Source organism: Penicillium taxi (assembly GCF_028828555.1).
Source record: "Penicillium taxi strain IBT 34144 chromosome Unknown utg000002l_segment0_segment0, whole genome shotgun sequence".
Lineage (NCBI taxonomy): Eukaryota > Fungi > Ascomycota > Eurotiomycetes > Eurotiales > Aspergillaceae > Penicillium > Penicillium taxi.
The window spans coordinates 587,739-607,861 of record NW_026643204.1 but is presented as its reverse complement, the minus strand read 5'-3'; the positions used below and the strand labels follow the sequence as shown (position 1 = coordinate 607,861).

The 20,123-nt window shown below is 44.6% G+C and overlaps 10 protein-coding genes across 10 annotated transcripts; 4 read left to right on the top strand and 6 right to left on the bottom strand.

The window, feature by feature from the left end:
• Positions 1–703: 703 nt before the first annotated feature.
• Positions 704–970, bottom strand: N7495_002162 (maleylacetoacetate isomerase; the record flags this gene model as incomplete). Its single annotated transcript, XM_057204831.1, has 1 exon — positions 704–970. The coding sequence occupies one exon, from the start codon at positions 968–970 to the stop codon at positions 704–706; it is 267 nt and encodes an 88-aa protein (XP_057065438.1).
• A 585-nt stretch (positions 971–1,555) lies between these two features.
• N7495_002161 (cytochrome P450) lies at positions 1,556–2,917 on the bottom strand (the record flags this gene model as incomplete). Its single annotated transcript, XM_057204830.1, has 5 exons — positions 1,556–1,743; positions 1,804–1,905; positions 1,967–2,262; positions 2,324–2,445; positions 2,507–2,917. 5 exons carry the CDS (start codon positions 2,915–2,917, stop codon positions 1,556–1,558), a joined length of 1,119 nt encoding a protein of 372 aa, XP_057065437.1.
• Positions 2,918–4,823: 1,906 nt separating this feature from the next.
• Positions 4,824–5,540, bottom strand: N7495_002160 (uncharacterized protein; the record flags this gene model as incomplete). The annotated part of the gene is made up of 1 exon (XM_057204829.1): positions 4,824–5,540. The coding sequence occupies one exon, from the start codon at positions 5,538–5,540 to the stop codon at positions 4,824–4,826; it is 717 nt and encodes a 238-aa protein (XP_057065436.1).
• Positions 5,541–5,936: 396 nt separating this feature from the next.
• On the top strand, positions 5,937–6,209 carry N7495_002159 (uncharacterized protein; the record flags this gene model as incomplete). The annotated part of the gene is made up of 2 exons (XM_057204828.1): positions 5,937–6,110; positions 6,171–6,209. 2 exons carry the CDS (start codon positions 5,937–5,939, stop codon positions 6,207–6,209), a joined length of 213 nt encoding a protein of 70 aa, XP_057065435.1.
• Positions 6,210–7,375: 1,166 nt separating this feature from the next.
• N7495_002158 (uncharacterized protein) lies at positions 7,376–7,670 on the bottom strand (the record flags this gene model as incomplete). The annotated part of the gene is made up of 2 exons (XM_057204827.1): positions 7,376–7,554; positions 7,580–7,670. The coding sequence occupies 2 exons, from the start codon at positions 7,668–7,670 to the stop codon at positions 7,376–7,378; spliced, it is 270 nt and encodes an 89-aa protein (XP_057065434.1).
• Positions 7,671–8,741: 1,071 nt separating this feature from the next.
• N7495_002157 (uncharacterized protein) lies at positions 8,742–10,380 on the top strand (the record flags this gene model as incomplete). The annotated part of the gene is made up of 3 exons (XM_057204826.1): positions 8,742–9,000; positions 9,061–10,202; positions 10,258–10,380. The coding sequence occupies 3 exons, from the start codon at positions 8,742–8,744 to the stop codon at positions 10,378–10,380; spliced, it is 1,524 nt and encodes a 507-aa protein (XP_057065433.1).
• A 1,937-nt stretch (positions 10,381–12,317) lies between these two features.
• N7495_002156 (uncharacterized protein) lies at positions 12,318–12,638 on the top strand (the record flags this gene model as incomplete). The annotated part of the gene is made up of 1 exon (XM_057204825.1): positions 12,318–12,638. One exon carries the CDS (start codon positions 12,318–12,320, stop codon positions 12,636–12,638), a length of 321 nt encoding a protein of 106 aa, XP_057065432.1.
• A 1,899-nt stretch (positions 12,639–14,537) lies between these two features.
• On the top strand, positions 14,538–16,510 carry N7495_002155 (GMC family oxidoreductase; the record flags this gene model as incomplete). Its single annotated transcript, XM_057204824.1, has 5 exons — positions 14,538–14,578; positions 14,637–14,756; positions 14,808–15,024; positions 15,085–15,621; positions 15,674–16,510. The coding sequence occupies 5 exons, from the start codon at positions 14,538–14,540 to the stop codon at positions 16,508–16,510; spliced, it is 1,752 nt and encodes a 583-aa protein (XP_057065431.1).
• Positions 16,511–16,773: 263 nt separating this feature from the next.
• Positions 16,774–18,462, bottom strand: N7495_002154 (uncharacterized protein; the record flags this gene model as incomplete). Its single annotated transcript, XM_057204823.1, has 3 exons — positions 16,774–17,662; positions 17,717–18,135; positions 18,190–18,462. The coding sequence occupies 3 exons, from the start codon at positions 18,460–18,462 to the stop codon at positions 16,774–16,776; spliced, it is 1,581 nt and encodes a 526-aa protein (XP_057065430.1).
• A 50-nt stretch (positions 18,463–18,512) lies between these two features.
• Positions 18,513–20,096, bottom strand: N7495_002153 (putative ubiquitin-conjugating enzyme; the record flags this gene model as incomplete). The annotated part of the gene is made up of 5 exons (XM_057204822.1): positions 18,513–18,738; positions 18,933–18,997; positions 19,132–19,823; positions 19,889–19,983; positions 20,035–20,096. The coding sequence occupies 5 exons, from the start codon at positions 20,094–20,096 to the stop codon at positions 18,513–18,515; spliced, it is 1,140 nt and encodes a 379-aa protein (XP_057065429.1).
• Positions 20,097–20,123: the final 27 nt, after the last annotated feature.

Here is a 20,123-nt window from a genome sequence, read left to right as displayed (position 1 = left end):
TTGAAAATGAAAACTGATGGTAAATTGGAGTGATAGCAAAACTTAGCGTCGCTACTGATAAGAACCGGATCTATTTGCGTGCATACTAGGAAGCACTACGCGCAGAGTGCGGAGAGGGCCATAGTAGTTCATTTTCTTCTGTTCCAGTGAAATTCATTGATCAATACATTATACCTATATACATTTGGCTAGAATTGTATGTTAAATTAACTTCTGATTTAAACTTACCATAGCGGATGCGTCCGTCCCAACAAGTGCCTTTGATACGAGCATTCTTCGCATTTTAGTGATCGATAAAAATTCAGCAACCAAATGGAAACAATTATTTTGGAAGGGATACTTGTAAAGCATTCTGGACTAGATTATGACAATTAGAACGCCCTCTGTCCCTACTAGCTTCTTATATTATAGCTTCGGGCGTTTCCCCTTGTATCTTCTAATATCCCTTTTGAAATGCTGGCAATTACCCCCAGCCGCTTGAACGCTTGAACAATCCCACAATGTGCGGTCACTCGTCCATATTAGTCCCATAAGCAAGCTCCATCTCTGGCGTCGGTACAAAACACGCGTCAGCTATGGTCACAGCATCCCCCATCGAGAATTGCCCTCCATATCTGACCAGTAGCCTTTTCATACGCCATCAAGTTAGCGAGGAAAAACCTCCGTCACAAAAGTGATATGGTCCTTCGCTTCACCTCAAATATCACATACTCTTTTGGCAATCCTTAATTAGTGATAGTTGAATATCATTGCTGATTATATTCACCATCTCTCGTATCCGGGCACGCTGTACTAGATCCGCAGCTCGAGACATCAGTGGTGTCGAAGTGGGGAGGATTTCTTCTAAATACCCCAAGATAGCGACTGACTGGGTGAGAATTGTCTCAATTCCATCGCTTTCCCTGATTACGAGAATCAACGCCTGGAACGCAGTGCTTTCGTGCTCAGCAAAAACACCCTTAAGATGCATGGCAATCATCACAAGACTCGAGCATTTCGAACAAAAATGTGAAACAAGACGATATCTTTTTTCTCGTGGGTCTCCATTTTAGGATTTATTTGATTTGGTGGAGGGTTTTTGGTGTGTGATGAGTAGGTGTCAGAATGGCAGAGATATCAGGAGTTCCGAGACCATAAATTGCTGCTGACGACATCTGAATTAAAAATGCACAAATAAGATAGTATATGTTCTTCTCGTCTTCATTTTCATCTCTGAAACCCAACAGCTTGCGCTTGAATTCATTGTCCGTCGGTACTCCGATGAGAACAAGGATACCTGGAGCTGAGAGTTCTTTATACGCTGGTACTCCGTTTTTGGGTCCAAGTGCATCGGGCTTAGTTCTTTTTCCCTCTCCAATTTCACTTTTACGATATTTAATAGAAAACTAATCGTATCATTTAACTAGAGAAATGTAGATTATGCTGGACATGAGTTATTTAAGTCGTCGGCAACTTCAAATTTGACAATCTGTCGATAGGTGATCATGATCAAGAGCTTGGTTTCTATTGAAAGGATACTTATCGCTCACAAAAATCTCAGTCTGTATCGAATTCTTTAAGATCGCTTTCGAAAAGAAATCATCAAGTCCCCAAAGCCAATCGTGAAGGCATCCTTAGCGTCGTTCTCGAATCTCTGACCATTCTCGCCAGGCGCGAACGATAAATCGAAGGTAGTTATCAGTCTGGCAATAGTTGTTCGAATATTAAGTAGAGCTAAGGGTCTACCTATGCAACCGTAAGGGCCTATAGCGAAAAGGAGTCAGCACCTGTTATAAACTCATAGGAAAGGGAACCAGCACCTACCAGTGGAAAATGGCGCAAATGCGCTTTTCTCTATGATCAAGTCTGGGCGGGTCGACCAGCGCTCGGGGATGAATTCGCTTGGATTCTTGTAAACGTCTTTACCTAATATTATTATTAGCATACTCTGTAAACATAGCATTGATCTATTCACTTGAATACTCACTTCTTCCTAGCACATATTGTGGGCATATGACTGTGGTGTCCCCTGGAATAAATACATCACCGATGGTGATACCCTCTGGTGGAGTCTTTCGCTGTATTGTGGTTGGAACAACAGGGTGTAAGCGAAGTGCCTCGTTTATCACTCCATTCAGATGTTCCAACTTGGCAATATTTTCGTTTAATACTTCACCCGATGGCTCCACGTGCGACGCAAGTTCTTGTCTCAGTAATTCAATATGTCTGGGGTTTCGTGCGAGCTCGTAAATGATGGTCGATAGAGTGGTTGCAGTAGTGTCACTGCGCAGTTTCTATTAATATACGTAATTCAATATTGTAACTCGAATATTCCCAGTCTCACCTGCCGGCGACCACAATTAGCTGAGAATCACCACGTAGTAGGTCCCATTCTTTGCGCGTAGGTTCTTTTCCATTCAAAGGTGCGGATAGAGCTGACGTTATATCGGGAGTGGCTACAGGATTCTAGCCATAGGTCAATCGAATGATCAGAAGAAGAGGCAGTACTTTTTAAACGGGAACTTACTTCAAGTCGCTGCTGTATCTGATGAGCGCAGAAATCAATGAACTTCCACCAGTCCCGAGTCAATCCTGGAACTGCGGTTAAGAGCCTGAGAAACCACGCAGGAAAGCCAAAGCTTAGGGCATGAAAAGCATTCTTGAACAAGTCAATTGCTCCGTAGTCCTGATTTTCCAACAAGTCAAATGATTTCCCAAATGCCAAATCGCCCATAAAGTCAAAACTATACATGTTAAACCACTTTATGACGTTGATAGGTTGACCGTTAAACAGTATGATATGGTCTATTAACTTTTGTTGGTATTTCTGCAGTCGTTGCTCGTAGCCACGGAGAGCTTTGTCGCTGAATGCAGTACTCCACAGCCGACGTCTCTCGTCGTGCAATGATTTAACCCGAAGGGTATGTAACGAGACCATTGGCTGAGTCAGGTCATATAAAGCAGCTTTGGTACACTTTGATCCAGCGCCATGAACAAGACTGACAGCTTCTGGATGCGCGATAGAGAGGTAATTTGGACCGAGGCGAACAAATGGTCCATGCTTAGAGTGCAGTCTCTCAAATTGCCGAAAAGCATCGCCAGCTCGTAGAGTGAATGGAAGCCAAAAGTCGGAAATCTTGGCACCGAAAGAGCCAGGGAAGCGATTCAGTGGGCTCAAGAACAGGCGGTAAGATATTATACTAGAATAAATGCCAGAAAGGAAGCATGCTCCGAGCTTTAGGGCTTCAATCAAGGATGGTAAGAAGTCTTCTCCGCCAGAATTCAGAATAAAGGCAGCAAAGCCAATTGCGATAAAGAAGAATCCAGTATATGAAACAACATGCAGATGATGTTCTCCCCGTTGGAAGTAAGCGGGATGAGACAACAATCCAGCCAAGAAGGGGCCCGTGTATCTCCAATGGGCTATCATTCTCAATATTGGCCAGGTGGCTCTACACTTGGGACAACGATGGATGCTTGGGAGAGAGTTCACGCTCGTGGGGATGTCTTCAAAGCAGCTTAAAGGATTTCAGAATCTTGGAATTACTACCACCGCTTCCAATGAAAGACACTTGCATATAATTTGCCTCTTTTCCCTGTGCGGGGTATTACCCCAGGGGGTGACCTTGCATTGATTTGGTAATGGAATGTTTGCTTTTCAAATCGGAGATCTGTTCTTAAGTATTTACGTCATCGTACGCACCAGAACCTTAGAAACAGGCGAGGCAGATCTATCAAACGATATTTAATAGAGTACAATAAGCCAGAAAATGACAGCAAACGCGAATTTCTACCATGTGAAAGGCTAAATGAAGTCTACTAGACTTTTCATACTAATCATATAACCATTCAACGGCCCTTTGATAAGCTAATGATTATTCCTAAAGGGGGGGGGGCTTAGTTTTGACAACAAAAATAAGTACCGTTTGTAAGAGGGTACTGGTGCATGTTTTACGATGGATGCAGGTATCGATGAATATCACTGCTTGCAGAGGGAAGCTCTAGGTGGGGCTGGAGGTCTATCTAAGTAGGTCCCCTCACCGCTTCCTCCCAACTGGGGATTTACTGCAGTGAATCTTCGAGAACCCTCACCCCTTCCTTCTCTCTTCCTCCAAACACTACGGGTACAACCCGCTACCAACGTTCGGCATATAGAGTCTTGTATTAATATTATCGAATAATGACAATGCCCTCTGTGCTTAGTCAAATATGAGGGAAGTATAGAGTCAAAAAGTAAATTCCATTTCATGGTTGATGCAGAACGCCTTTAGATGTATAAAACTTGGCTTCAAAAATATGGATTCCCTCAGAAATAGTACGATATCTCTACGTACACACATCATACAGAGTGAAAACAGCGTATCTAGCTGCTACCATAGACTGGCTGCAACTTTGTAAGGTGTGAGCTTGTATCTACCGTTAGATAAACAAAAAATAGAAAATGAAAGCAGAGAATTTTGACGATTCAGCGTGGTATAAACGTAGCTAGCTAAGGCTTCAAGATAGAAAGTTGGGTTATTCCTGAAACACCGAAAAACCGAAAACACTCAACTCAATGCCGCTAGCCGTATATAGTCCATCAATTGCCGGTAAAACAAGTCTCTTCTCCATGATATATTCAGGCAGTTTGATTCGCGGCAGTCTGATTCGCGGTAATTTCTGTCCCAAATCTACTGCAGTAGGAAGAGGTACATTCACAGTAAGATCTTGTAAATATGTCCCCCAAACTTGACGGCAACCATGTTTCACTAATTACTTGGGTTTCCGCAGTCGTGTTCGTAAAATATACATCACATAGAGAACTCAAAGCACCGCCATATGAGCTCGCTGTGAGGACGGGGAGATTATATAAGCAGGTAGGAAGCGTAGTAGAATAATCTTCCAAGATAGATATCGACTGACAGGGCGCTATAGTAGGCATTTGTCGAATTTTGACATTCGTAAGAGTTGTTGTATAGATCTTCCAGGGCCACTTTGTATGTGTTGGTCAATAACGTCAAAGAATCATTGCTGATTTGAGTTGAAAATGATCCGGCCTCAAGAAAGTCACCTATATCCCATCCAGAAGTTGGATACTCGAGAGTATAGCAGAAGCCATCGATCACGGTACCACTGACCTTGTCAGAGCATTCGCTCGTTATGTAAGCGCCCTTAAGGATATAGTAGTTTACAAAATCAAGAGCCACGCCAGTCAGGGTCTGCAGGTATCGCTTGCTCATTATCTCTTCGATCTTACTCAACTGTGCGCTACTTATTGAGTAAATGAAACGTCCGTTAAAGAAGTTGGAAAGATCATTTTTGAAGTCACTCTCAATGAGATCGCTAGAGAATTTTGTCAAATTACCAGTTACAAACACATCTTCCAGTAAAGTTGACCGAGCAGCATAGAATTTTGTGAGAATTTTGGAAGCTATGGCACCAAGTTCTGAGGAGGTTTCGTCGTCGGCATCAACAAGATCGCTACTGACTTCAGAGGAAAGGCCCCCTAAGACACCAATAATACTAGATGCAACTCCGTATCCCTCCGCAGCACCAATCCAGGAGCTTGTTATACTTAACATTAAGCCGAAGTTGCCCAACAAAGTCGCCCAACTAAGGGGTTGGACAGTCTACGCTGGAAAGTCTTCTAATAATACGTTGACTAAGTTGGTAATGTTCAGGCTAGCTATTTAGAACGAGTCGGAAAGTTCTATGACGTATCGATGGAACATGGCAGAGACATGCTGCGTCCAGTAAACAGAAGGGTATAGTTAAGTCTTGGCATGGGTATGGGCGCACTTTTTTAATCGGGCAACTGTAGGAACCTTAGTTTCTAAAATAACCATCAAAACCTCTATAGAAAGTAGACTAATTAAGGCTCAAAAGCCCCTTTCTAATTATAAATTTATGTTTTTTATCTATTCTTTTACTCTCTTTAAAACAACTGTTTATTCACGCAAAAATACAACTCCTTTAAAATGCGTGTGATTTCGCTCTTCACTACTTTGTTTGTGGCTCTGGCTACTGCTGCCGATAGCACAACTGTCATTTCCTACTTCGCCGCGTCCTTTGAGAACTATTCCCGTCTAGGTGCATACACCAGCACTATAGCCCGAGTCATCGGCATTGACAAGTACGCTACTACCTACGAGGTAGGATGTGTGAAGAGTGCTGCAGAGTGTGGATTCCCGCATTCTTTGACGATGATTCAGGCCCAAACACTTTTGCCCATTGGGGTGTGGAATCAGTAACTACTGATGGTGCCACTGAGCTTCAGACATTCTTCGAAACATGCAAATTCACCCATTACACCGAGTCTATTGTTTGTGGATACAGTAATACAATCACTGTATTTGATTCAGTTGTGAGTTCATTCTCTCTCTCTCTAGTTCTGGCATCAATGTTCCGGCTAGTTTGGTCTCTTATAGGACTGTCACTGTTACCAATGGTCTTTAAGCTTTCACTGCTGCTGCTACTGCTTCAACTTCTGCTGTCACAATCACTGCTACTTCTTCAGCCTCTCCTATTCAGATTCCTTCTACGGGTGCGGCTTCTCAGGTGAACCCTATTATCACTGCCGCGCCATTTGGTGCAGCAGCAGCAGCTATTGCCGTGGCTATCTTTTAATCAACATGAAGCTTGATTAGACATAGACATTAGTACGGATGTGCTCAATAGTTACCATAAGTAATTAATGAGCTTGACCCTGGCCTTATGGGGGAATATATGGGCCAGACCCGTCAAAACTCCTGATTGAGTAGTCTTCGTTTTCTGCACCACAGTACAACCCTATATCATGGAATCATATAAAGATTTCAAGTTATTTAGAGTTTTTGGCACACATAGGTACATCCTTCTTAGTGAACTAAGATTGTATCTTTACCCTGGTCCGTAAGTTCCAACTGTGCACGGTAATAGGGTAGGTGGCAGCAGGCCATCATTCCGCGTACGAATGAAAGAAGCTTTTTTGATGCCAATAATCACGTCCGCCTCAAGCGAGTCATATCCAATAGAAAACCGTCTATATAAAAGCCACTTCAGCCGCAGATGTGTAAGTCGCTTTCAACAGCCGAAGTGTCTAACAGGAAGCTAAACTGAGGTAACCAATTATTAAACTTCAAAACCCAGATAACATAGAGACTAGATTTGTGTTGGCCAATGGGATATGGGACATTAGTCCGTAAATTATTGATCCTGCAAAGCCCCATAGACCAAAACTCCGCTGACAGAAAGAAGGCTAAGCTTTGGCTCTAAATAATTTTTAGTGGTAAATTAATTAACGTTCCACGGTTATCCGTGTCTTATCAGCACACTAAACACGTGTTTCCCGTGTTTAGTGTGCTGATAAGACACAGATACTTTGTAATTTTTTCTTGAGAACCATCCCCTATCACGGAGTATGTCGCTAGCAAGTGCATTAGCGATTTTTTTTTCTGGCTGTGTAGTCACCCTCCGAGGTTGGGTGTGAGATAGACACCTGCTCCAAGTTGCTGGCCACCTCTTGGCTGTGACCAGACGAGTGTTTTGGCTTTGGTGTAGATTGCAGCTTGAGCCTAGCACTCACTTGGTCAATGAGATGCCCTACGTGAATGGCGGCTAGAAGTTCAATGAAAGTTCTTACCTTGCTTACGGTTCGGTAACTGATTCTGTGTTGGTGTAGCCGCTGAAAGACCAACAAGAACTGCTAGAAGCAGTGGTTTCCATGTGGCCATCATACTTCCTAGCAAAGGAAGAGAGACATATGGACACCTAGGTGCAGTTTTTCCAAGGTAAATATGAAGTAAAGAGTACCGGAAAGAATTCATTACGCTCAAGTTTTTTCCAGGCCTTATAACGTTCAGCTGGGCTATCTTCGGCGCTAACTTGGTCTGTAGTACTACGACAGTCTGTACTAGAAGTCATATTAGACTATTACTTCTTCTCCTTGCTGCAATCCACTTCCTGATATGGATTAGCATATTACGACACTATTATCTCAAGCAAGATTTGACCCCCATGCTCACATTCCTAGCAATATAACATGACTTCTAGGACATACCGTCGTAGATAACCCATGATCTGACGTTCATGAGGTGAAATTAGTCATGGTTCAGAGTCTATCTGTCATGGTGCTAGCCTGGTATCTGTCGGAACATGGATATTGCAATCGTGCAATACCATAAACCCGGAACGGAACAAACAGACCCCCGAGTCACGGGGGAACAACTATATTAGGAACTCAAGTAGCTACATGAATCGAACACATTTCACACCACTTTGCACAACGTATATACTAAGAATCCAGGACGAACCATACCCTTTTCCAGTGTATATAGTGCAACGTGTGAACCCTGTCCTTTCAACGTAGTTGATCGACAGTATCAGTGATTTAGCGACCCACACACGTCCCTTTGTGGCGATATCCATTGAACTCCAAGGCTGTTGTTTTCCAGGTGTGCTGAATTTTGACCCCACAAGGATATATACATGGAATTACAGATCATACACTTCTTCGATTCACTAAAGTTATTATCAGGTGACGGGTCAGACTCATGAGTAATTAATTTGGGGTTTCTCGCAAAAAAGGCTTAAATAAAGTCAAGTAGCCAATTCGATGAAGACGATATCGATAAATATCACGTGACAGGCCAGAAGGTCATGTGGTCAGGGTCATAGATATCAGTGACTTTGCGACCCACTCACAGATAAGGCGTTATGACGCCTCGTGACCTCTACCTCCAACATCCTCGGCCCCTTCTGTTGTCTATTGTACAACCTCAGGACTCAGTAGAGATAATACGAATATGTCTATCCTTCGCCTCTCTACTGTACTCACATACATCGGTGCGGCCGCCGCGGCCACTGCCGGCCAAATCCCTCTCTACGCTCAACCGGCCACCGATAATACAGCTAGTCTCGGAAAGAAGGACCTAGTTTCCACTTCTGGACTGCAGGGAAACATTGACATCGATAATTTGCTATCACGCGCGAAGGAACTTTCCAAGATTGCTGATCTTGGCTACGACGAATACAACCATCCAACCCGAGTGATTGGCAGCAAAGGTATCTAAGCAAGCTACTTCGTGACAACTGTGAGCCATGTTTACTAATGGAAAATACTAGGTCATCTTGCCACCATTGACTACATTTATTCGACGATTAAAGAATTGGGCGACTACTACACTCTGTCGAACCAGTCGTTCGACGCGGTGACAGGCAATGTCTTCGAGTCACGTCTCGTCATTGGTCAAGATGTCCCGAAGTCAGCCACCGCAATGAGTCTTACACCGCCAACTGCCCACAAGGAGCCAGTCTACGGACCTTTAGTATTGGTTGCAAATGACGGCTGCTCGCCAAGTGACTATCCTTCCAATGTCGCCGGAGCCATCGCCTTTATTCGTCGTGGTAATTGCCCGTTCGGAGACAAATCAAGTGGCGCTGGAAAGGCTGGAGCTGTCGCTGCCGTCATATACAACAATGAGGAGGGTAGTGTTTCTGGAACTTTGGGCGAGCCAACGCCCGACCACGTAGCAACTTTCGGTCTATCCTCAGAAGAGGCTGTGCCTTATCTGGAAGCCCTGAAAAATGGAACCAAGGTTGACTCGATCGCTTATATTGATGCCATTGTCGAGAAAATCGAGACTGTCAATGTCATCGCCCAGACCAAAGGCGGAGATTCTGAAAACTGCGTCATGCTTGGTGGCCACAGCGACAGCGTGGCTGAAGGTCCTGGCATTAATGATGACGGCTCCGGCTCCATTTCAATACTAGAGGTGGCAGTTCAACTGGCACAATATGAAGTGAATAACTGTGTCCGCTTCGCATGGTGGGCTGGAGAGGAGGAAGGCCTACTGGGCTCTAACTACTACGCCAACCATCTTTCCCCCGAAGAGAACCACAAGATTCGTCTCTTCATGGACTACGATATGATGGCTTCGCCAAACTATGCCTACCAGATCTACAATGCCAACAACGCCGAGAACCCCGTTGGTTCTGAGGAGCTGCGCGTGTTGTACGAGGAGTTCTACGAATCCCACGGCCTCAACTTCACATATATTCCATTTGACGGACGTAGTGACTATGTCGGCTTCATTGACAACGACATTCCTGGTGGTGGTATTGCCACAGGTGCAGAGGGTGTCAAGACGAAAGAAGAGGCTAGCATGTTTGGTGGCTACGCAGGCAAGTGGTTTGACCCTTGCTACCACCAAATTTGCGATACAGTGGAAAATCTGAACCTGACGGCATGGGAGGTCAACACAAAGGTTAGTAAAACTCGAAAAACAGTTCATCTTTTGTTTTCATCTAACAGTAATATAGCTGATCGCCCACTCTGTTGCAACATATGCGAAGTCATTCGAGGGTTTCCCTAAGCGTAAGAGTACCGCCTCTGTCAAGACAACCAAGCCCCGCAAGTACCTCGGCCACCTTCTTGCCATGTAAGTTGATGGGGTCTAGCAGACAGTGTGGTTTATATACACTATGCAACTTGGCTACATAGCTGTAGTCTGCACGCATTTTTTTTGTAGAGGGAAAATGGGTGAAGAGAATATAGAATGTCTAAAGGAGTCCAGCTTAGACCTCAGTGTGATCTAGAAACTAATCCATGGAATTTCGGAATTACAATTTTTTTGGGTCAATGGTATATGAAGTCTCTAACTGCTAAATTACTGTCATATTTTCCTAGAGTGACTGGTCTTTGACTATATTTTGCCTGGGCAAATGGCTGCATCTCCGACTTTGTTCTGCCGCTCTCTCATAGCGGCATATTCAAGTCTCGTGTATAACTTGACTGCTATTTTGAATGGCGTCTCCTGTAAGAGTTCAGTAGATGAGGCGCTCTCTTCCTCTGCCCATGCTGCATATTTGTTTAAACCCATATAAGACGAAAAACGAAAGATATTAATTGATTAGTGGATACCCACTGAAGATTCAAGAATTGCCAAATCAAACTCTTCGCAATTTAAAGCAGAAGTTAACCTACAGGGTTTGCAGAAAGATACCACCTAATAGTGCTTTCTTTAACCTCATGTCCATTCTTTTCCAACCACTAAAGTATTTCCACTCATTCCATGGTCTCTTTAGGATTAGAAATTGAAGCCTGATAAATCAAACGAGGGTATTCTGAAGGCCTCCTAGAGAGACCGATTGATTTGATGACGTTCCCTTCGTGAAGGGAATTCGCTTATTTATAAAGGATAAAAGTAGGAATTTCGGAATGTACGACAGAATGAAGAGAAATTATGCGGCTTGGAGCCTTTAGAGAAAATTTCGAATGCGCAGCCATGTAAATACCTAGTCTGTTGATTCCTATTTCACCCCGAAGTTCTTATAAAATCTCTATTAAGAGAATTTGAAGACTTTTGGCATAGCATCTTCCGAAACTAAGGACAAGCAGACAGTATACTCTCGGTTAAAGAATTAAAACTTTTCAAGGTTAACATTCCAAAAACAGAGGATTTGAATGCAGCTTCTTATTCCTCGCTTCTAAGATCGTCATTGAGGTATTTCTGGAGACGAGGAAGAAAGAGAAGACGGGGCCATTTCCAGATTTCGGGCAGAGTATGCCACTCAAACGCTTCACGCCAACGGATTCAGTTCAGTCCGCTTCTAGGATATTTTAGCGAACTCCCGTGTAGCTGAAATCTAAAGTTATGTGATCTTATGGTATGCTAGTTTCTAAATATAGGCAACAAACAGACAATTCACCGCAAGGGTCCATAGTGGTTCCCGATCGTTAGCGGCTCTAAGAGTCTTTTCGTTCCTTACAATCAACGTCTCTGGCTATGATAGTGATCTCCGGCTATGATAGTGAATTGAGAATAAATTATCGATCAGTTCTCGGAAATATTTGCCAGTGGAGAAAAAGTGTGTCCAGGTATTTGGGGCTTCAATGTGTAGGAGGTAATCGGCCCCTTTCATAAATTACTAATTTATTACGGACCCGATCTCTTTCATATATCTGCCAAATGCCAGATGAATCCTTTAGCTCTGAGAGTATTTCTCGAAGATATTGTCTAGACTGCAAAGGTTGAGGTAGCACTGAGGTCTTCAAGAGCGATATAACATGTTTGGTGTTTTTGGCCCCTTTGTTCCTGGAGGAGCCGCCTCTCTGCCGCCTCGCACTAGAAATTCTGGTATATTCGATATTCTTTGTTCATACTACAATACTCAGTCAGAAGCCATGGATTCAGGATTCGCCTCTATCCATGGTATGATATATTTGGCCCTTGTCTCACATGGATGGATCTCTCTCTCTCTCTGCTCCTGAAAAGTCTAGCGCCAAAGAATAAATAACCTGAAAACTATGTATAAATATTCAGCGTACTTCCTGATTGTGCTTGATCCGTACTCGACAACAGTCATTCTATTTTGCCAACATGCTCTTCAAAGGAACTTTCTTGATGCTGCTTCCCCTCTTAGGGATCAGCGCTGCGCTAGATATGCCGACAATGACCAGTTGGAACCCTAAGGGCTCTTCAATGTGCAAGCACATGGGAGATCACTGTGAAAAGGCTGCCACAAATTACTCGTATCATAACAGCACGGTCTTTAAAGAGTACACGTCATTTTACGATGCTGCTACTAGTATCTCGTTATTTACTGGCAGCCATGATGACTATGGATGTGCAGCCATGTTCAAGTGCAAAGATGGCAAATATGACGATGGTATGACTGGAGAACAGATCTATAACGCGTGAGTTGAATATTGTTATGACTACTGGAATACATCTGTTAATTTTATTAGTTTTAAACAATTGAGTGCCTTGGGTGTCAACCAATGCGGATCGATCTATTTCGACAACGACTGTCACCTCACATTGAACTACTGTTCAAAATGCTCATCAGCAAATAACAACCCATAGACCGAACTACAGGAGAAATTCCAATAATTGATTTTTGGATGTATTATGAGGGGTGACATCAACAAAGGGCAGCTGAAGTCACAAACTTATGCTTTGGGCCTTGTTGGTGAAGTAGGCCTGAGATTTTTATTGCGGCAGGATGAAGTCATGTTTTTAAGCCAGATCTAAGAAGCGTTTGAGCGCTAGATAATTTGAATATTATAGAATTTGAGTGGATATCTAGGAATTCTTGAACTGCCTATGGAGGTATAAGTGTCGCTGCGACAACAAGGGCTACATGATTACTGAACACGAGCTGGATCACCACGCGGCTACCTTATCGTTGTCTGCCGCTTCCGTAGTATCTGGTTGAAGTTCTTTTTGCGGTTGAACTCGAGTCTGAAGTTCAGTCGCAGCTCTCTACAGACCAGTAGGCCATACAAGTCTGTCAGGGCTAGCGAGTTCCTCCTCCTACCTCCTGTTACCTTCTTGTCCCGCGCTATATCCTAGGCTCTTCTTTTCTGGGTTTGTTTTGACTGGCCTCCACAAGACCCCACTACACCTCCAGTGACCCCAGCCCAGATCCCTTCGCAGATAAGAAACTCTTCGACGACGATCCCGTTATGGACTCCGGAATGATGCGCGGTGGTTGTATATTAAGGAGGCTGGGGAGCAGAGCGTCTGGATGGCCACAACATCTGGATGATAAGAACATCTAGATGGTAAGAAAGTCTACGATAATAGACAATGAACACGATTTCTGATATTTCTGGAACTGGTCATCATGATTCAAAAACTGGTACATAGTTCCGTGCAAATTGTCGGTTTATCCCGCTGGTCCATATGCGTCTTAGTGTCTTGGCATGGCTACTCTCGAGGGCATAAACAGGAGAAAATAAAATTGGAATGACAGGTGAGCGTGCGATTTACCGTATCGCGTGGCTTTACGCTTAAGTACTAGTGTGGGGTTTCGACCTTTACACCCACACCCCCTTCAAAGTGGATCAAATTGAAGATGATAATTCGATGAAGAACTATGTACTTTGTAAGTCATTCGCTAATACAGTCAAAGGACTAACCGACGAAGGTAGTTTCAACTCAATAAGCGGTACATCCCAGGCCCTGGAGTGGCAACTAGACATCTGTGACACTACAGCACAGCACGATACTATTTTTGGTGCCAGCAGGATATATTCATCTTACCAGTCAAGAAGGAAACAAGCTTTGGCGTATCCATGTCAGGAAATGAATAATGGTGACACTTTATTTCAAGCTTGACCCCGCAGCCCTCAAAGTACTTGTTGTAGCGCAGCTCTGGCTTTCAGCTGTTCCCAATGGCAACATTGATATCTGAATTGATGAATGAATGAGAGGTGAGCTTATTTCCGATTTCCACGGAATCCTTGTAAGGCTCTAGTATCACTAAATGAACTCCCAGAATTCCTGAGAATTGCTGATGCTGTGACTGGCTAGTTTTCCTCACTAATCCCCTTACTGATGTCGCCGCCAGAAGTATATCCAATACTATTATTACTATAATTATTTGAAGTCACATCCCTGTCATTTTATACTTATCCCGAGGCCTTTTGTAATGTGAGGGGTCTCGATGACACTTGGCTCACTGCATTTGGTATCTGCGGACTGAGAGTTACTCAGTGAGCCTAAGCGCTAGTATATGTAGAGTAAAATCGCCCATGCATACTCAATCCCCTTTTCTGAGAAGTTCTTGCATATATTTGTTTTTCAAAGATCATCATGGCTGAAATCAAAAGTGAATATGATTATATCATCTGCGGGTAAGTAATAACCGGACTTTAAACTCTGTAGCTAACAAGCATTAACAAACGTAAATAGAGGCGGCACAGCTGGCTGCGTGATTGCCGCTCGCCTGGCCGAAAACCCCCAGGTCAAGATCCTTCTTCTTGAAGCTGGGCAGCACAATAAAGATCTTGAAAATGTTCACATGGCTGGCGGGTAAGTTGATAGCGACTGTTCCCAGCTGTTAGCCGGTCGCTAACGGACCAGGTGGTCGATGAACTTTGATACGGACTCGGACTGGAATATCATCACGCCACCTATGCCTGGGGTGGAGAACCGACAGGTGAAATTGAGTCGTGGCCGGTTCTTGGGAGGGTCTAGTGGCTGTAACGGGACTCTATGCCTTCGCGGTTCCAAGCAGGACTACGATGACTGGGGGATGGAAGGTTGGAGTGGAGAAGATCTTTTCAAGTACATGCGAAAGGTGAGAAACGGGTATCAGATCATGTTATGTCAGTAGCTAGTGAAGCTGATTATGGAAAAGGCAGAGACTTTCCACTCGAAACCTTGGTTTCAAGCGGATGAGAAAAGCCATGGCTCTTCAGGCCCTCTCCATATCGAGCCGCATGATCTTGCGCCGATCTCGAACTTGATAATGGACTCATTTGTCTCTCAGGGCTTGCCGCTGAATCATGATATGTTCAGCACGGGCGACGTTCCTCATGGATGTGGCCACGTGCCTCGAACTGTGTACAAGGGCCTGCGAACGACCGCCGCAGATTTCGTGACAAACCAGAATCATCGTGAGAATATCACGATCAAAACAGACACGACTGTTGACAAGATCACGTTTACCGAGGAGCGCGGTCAGCTCCGTGCTTCTGGCGTTGTCACAAAGACATCGGATGGTGTTTCGAGTGTTTTCTTTGCTCGTATGGAGATTATTATCTCTGGTGGCACATATTGCAGTCCTACTATCCTGCTTCGTTCTGGAATTGGACCCAAGTCCGAGCTGGAGAATCATTCAATTCCATGCATTGTTGATTTACCTGGCGTTGGAAAAAACCTCATGGATCATCTGGTATGTACCCCCTTTTCTTCAATCAACAAACCCGGCGCTGACAATAGTCTAGATTGTTTTCATGTTCTATGAAACCGAGAAATCCGGTCTCACAAATGACCTTCACGTCTACCACGACAGCAACTTCGAAAAGACATATCAGTTGTACAAGGAGAAGAAGACGGGCTTCTTGTCCTCAATGCCATTCGGTGTATTTGCCTTTGCCAGGCTAGACGAGCGTCTCAAAGATGACCCACTCTGGCAAAACGCACCGCGCTTGCAAGGCCGTGACCCGATGGGCCTGACTCCGAAGCAGCCTAATATCGAGTTCTTCACTACAGAATGCTACGGTGGCCCAAAGCAGTATGATCAAGTCCCAAAAAGCAACCAGCATGCTTTCGCTATGATTGCAGAGCTTTTTGCACCAAGGTCGCGTGGCTCGGTGACTTTGAGATCGAAGGATCCTATGGAGAACCCCATTGTGGACTGTAACTACCTGGATGATCCTTTGGACCTGTTGGTATTGAGCGAAGCATGTCGGTTTGGAAATGAGATTGTGATGAATGGATCTGGGACTAAGGATATTGTCAAGGGGTCTTGGCCCTCGGGCTTGAATTATCATACTTATAAAACACGGAAAGAGTGGATTCCTTATGTGAAAGAGCATGCTACGACTTGTTACCATGCTGCAGGTACTTGCGTTATGGGAAAGAATGGTGATAAAAATGCTGTACTTGACGAGAAGCTGCGAGTGAGAGGTGTTTCTGGGCTGCGAGTGGCAGATTGTAGTGTCATGCCCACATTGAATAGTGGCCACACGCAGATGCCGGCGTATGGAATTGGTGAAAAATGTGCGGATCTTATCAAGGAAACCTGGCAGGAGGAGAGGATTTTGTATTCCCGCCTTTGATGAATTACTGGTCCAGTTTGATTGGCAGAGACTAGGGTGGACGAGGGAGGACGTGGATTCATTTTCATAAATTTTCATTTGACAGGATGGATGGTTTAAAAGGTTGAATGAGACATGGATAATCCAACTCCAATCAGACTCCACCCTTTCAAATCAAAAACTACCATCCTATCAGGGAAGCAAAAGCAGGATTAATAATAATAATGAATAAACTGACGTAGTTGGTTGTGACCGTGGAGCACAGCCAAAGATTTGAGATGTACTCAAAAATCAAACTGTCGCCGGATAATGGTAAACGAGTTTTCGATGTGAACTGTGCTAGACGTTGGTAGAAGTGAATGCTTGTATTCAACACATGCAGTAAAGATTGGTTGAATCATTTCTTCAGGAGAGTCATCCATCAACAGGTAATCGATTTCAGTAATCAATTCTTGGATGATTGGATGGTTTGATTGTTCAGCCTGGTAATATGTATGCCGAAATGTAGCTGGTACATGAAGCTGAATCGGGACGGTCCAGGTTTCTCCAGGGCGAAGTGAGATGAGTCCAAAGTTCTCAATTGCTGACGTGATCTCACATCCCTCGTTGGGATGGATAAAAAGTTTCACGTCACAAATAGACCCTGGATGTATCCCAGTGCGAAGCTGACGAAAAATTTGAGAGGCCACTTGTACAAGAGGGATTTCTTTAGAGCCAGCACATGTGCCGACGTTGTTAGGGATATGGCACCCAAGGTTCAAAACTTCCTGTCCCACAGGGAAAAGAGAATGAGGAGTAACAGTGTGGATACCAATGGCTGGGTTGATTGAGGGAACGGACAAATGCTCTGGAGGTGTCGCAGAGACAAAAAATATATGACAAAATGACTGCCGCGGACAAAATGAGAATAAAGAAGAGATTTGTCGAATGACACTTCCAACATCGGAATAAAGACTTCCGCTCTTCAAGATCTGGTGTTGTGAAAATGTGTTCAGAGCGGTGCGGATAGTATCGATGGTATGGAATCCCAATAAGAGTAGCGGTTCATAGCCACAGCCTGCATTGGCATCCACATATGCTAGGGCAATCTTGTCGTGATTTTGAGTCAGGTTTGAAATTAAAACAGATGATGCTGATGTCAATTGTGCAAGAAGAGACAGAGATGGCTGGGGTCTGGAAAACAAATCAGTTTCACATATTGTTTGGAGAGGACAGAATAACCAATACAATTTGTCAAGGAGAATAATGATATCTAGTGGTGGATTGATTGAATTCGCTGAAAGTGGAGGAGAGCTGATATCCACAGAAACATGCACTTGAGTCCATAGAGATGTGGCAGACATGCCAATTTGGGTCCTCTCGGCTACTGATTGCACATTGGCACATGCAATGGGCAAGTTCATTATAGCAAGGGAACTGAAAGGCTTGGGTTTTGAGTGCCCATGCTTGTGCTTTTTCAACAATTGTCCATAGGCTGGTGCTGGAGATAGTAAATCGGCAGAGGAAACGGCAGAAATTGAAGACAGCAGCGGTCCATTCATGTTCCATGAACCGGAGCTCCAACGCATAATCAACCTTGGAGAAAACCAGTGTCCATGGTTGCTCTTTATCTCGGACTGAGATGGCTTGTTAGAATTCTGCGTTATCTATAACGGTCAGTAAAAAACGGGACTTCAAGGACAGAGATGAATTGAAATCACCTCGTCAACAAATTCCTCATCAAATGAGCCAAGACGCACTGTGTCTTGGGGGGCCTTGATTGCAGGTTTTCTGATCTTCTGGACATGGAGCTGATACATTGTGTCATCAAGAGATGGAGTTCTAGTTGATGTTGCTGGTCCGCTCCATCCGCTGCTCAGACTTGCACAGAGCGACGATTTGCGGCGAGGTATGAAAGGGAATGATCCCGAAGAGCTCATACTTTGGCTTCGCGAAACCTTCCGAATTGTAAGCGGCTCCGGAAATTCGGCCATCCTGACAATTGCTTTACACGTGCTTTCTTTCGAGGATCGACAGGCTCTGCTCACTCCAGTGCTGCTGCGGGGGTTTCTGTTCCTTCAGAGGCAGTGGAGCTCTCGATATCGGAGCGAGATACCTTCTTCCGCTGTCGACGTTGTCGGCGGCAGCAATGAAAAAGCCACACTTTATGAGATCGGGTGCTCCAGAATTCAGAACAAGCAAGGGCCACGGCAACAGCGCAAACAAGAATGACGATGGGAATCAGAATCAATGAGATAAGTAATGCAGCGCTTTTAAAATGCACGGATAAGGTATTGGTCATTTTGCTAGAATATGTAACATGTCATTTTGGGTGTCCTCAGTGGAAGTTCTTTTAGTTCTCGATTTCCACGTCCGGCAGGAGCGACGACACCCGCAGATCGTTGGGTATATTGGGCTAAGCACAGGCCATTATTTTTTTTGTTATGTACTATCATGAACTTACACTAAGTTCGCCATGTTCTCTTTCACCGAGCTCACCGTTGTGTCATCCAGCTGTGAGAAACGTATCTAATGCTTGTTAGCGCCTGTACAATCTGACATATGCAGTGGTCTTACCAATTCATCCCCACCCCCCGACCAGCGTTTCCAAAGAGAATTGGCTCAGAATGACTGACGGCTATTTCGTCCTGTACCCGTCTTACCCAAATGCCATCCCAGTGCCAGTCCCCAGGAAGTCGAGTCTGCGGGCTATCTCGTCTTAGCGTGCTTGGGGCGATACCATCCCGTCTATGAGCCCTCCACGCATGCCATGCTCCGGGGTTTGCTGCAGCCTCCACCGGCAACGAGTCCAGGACAGCCTCGTCGTCAAAAGTTGATCGAATATAATCCAATAGCTCTGCGACAGGGACCACAGTTCTCAGTTCGTCAAAATGATTCATGGAAGGCATACTTGAAATACGGGTTTCTGTGTTTTCTTCGCCTTCTTGGATATCTTGATCATCGATAGTATCACTCGGAATATCTAGTGTGGTAGTGACTTCGGGCTCTTCGTCCGGTGCCATAGGATCCTTTGCAGTTGTTTCTCCCTCATTCACGACAGTATTTGTCCCACTGACCTTCCGCGAAGAAGCTGCCGATGCCAGGTCGTTCCGCTTGGCCCGACCAAACCAGTGAGGGAATCCATGACGAAGACTGAAGCCACCGGGTGGTAGGCGCTCATCGTCTGTGGCACTGACTGGGTTATCGCTTGCTGAATTGGTGCTGAATGTATAAGTGGTGAGGGGCACGATCAATGGATGGAAAATATCTGTATTGAAGGTAACCGAAGGGGGTAGATCGGGGTAGACATCTGGGAAGCGGACTTGGAAGCGGAGAATAGCGGAGGCATAAGGGCCTACCATGGCGGTCAGTGACATGTCAAGGTTTAACAATTGACAATCATCATCTTCATTCACTCACCGGAGCGAACAAAAATCACTCCAGTCCACAGAGTTGGGTCGCCCGGGGCAAGGCTTACATAGACCCCTGGTGGTGCTGCATGTCGCAAGCTTATGCTACACAGAAGAGTCAATTCTCATTCCCTCTGATGTGGTAGATGATCTCACAATTCTAAATGGAGCTGCTGCTTTCTGACAGACGGAATGCAGGGTAATGTAGTAGTAGACATTGCAAATGAATTGAGGTCAAGCTTGCT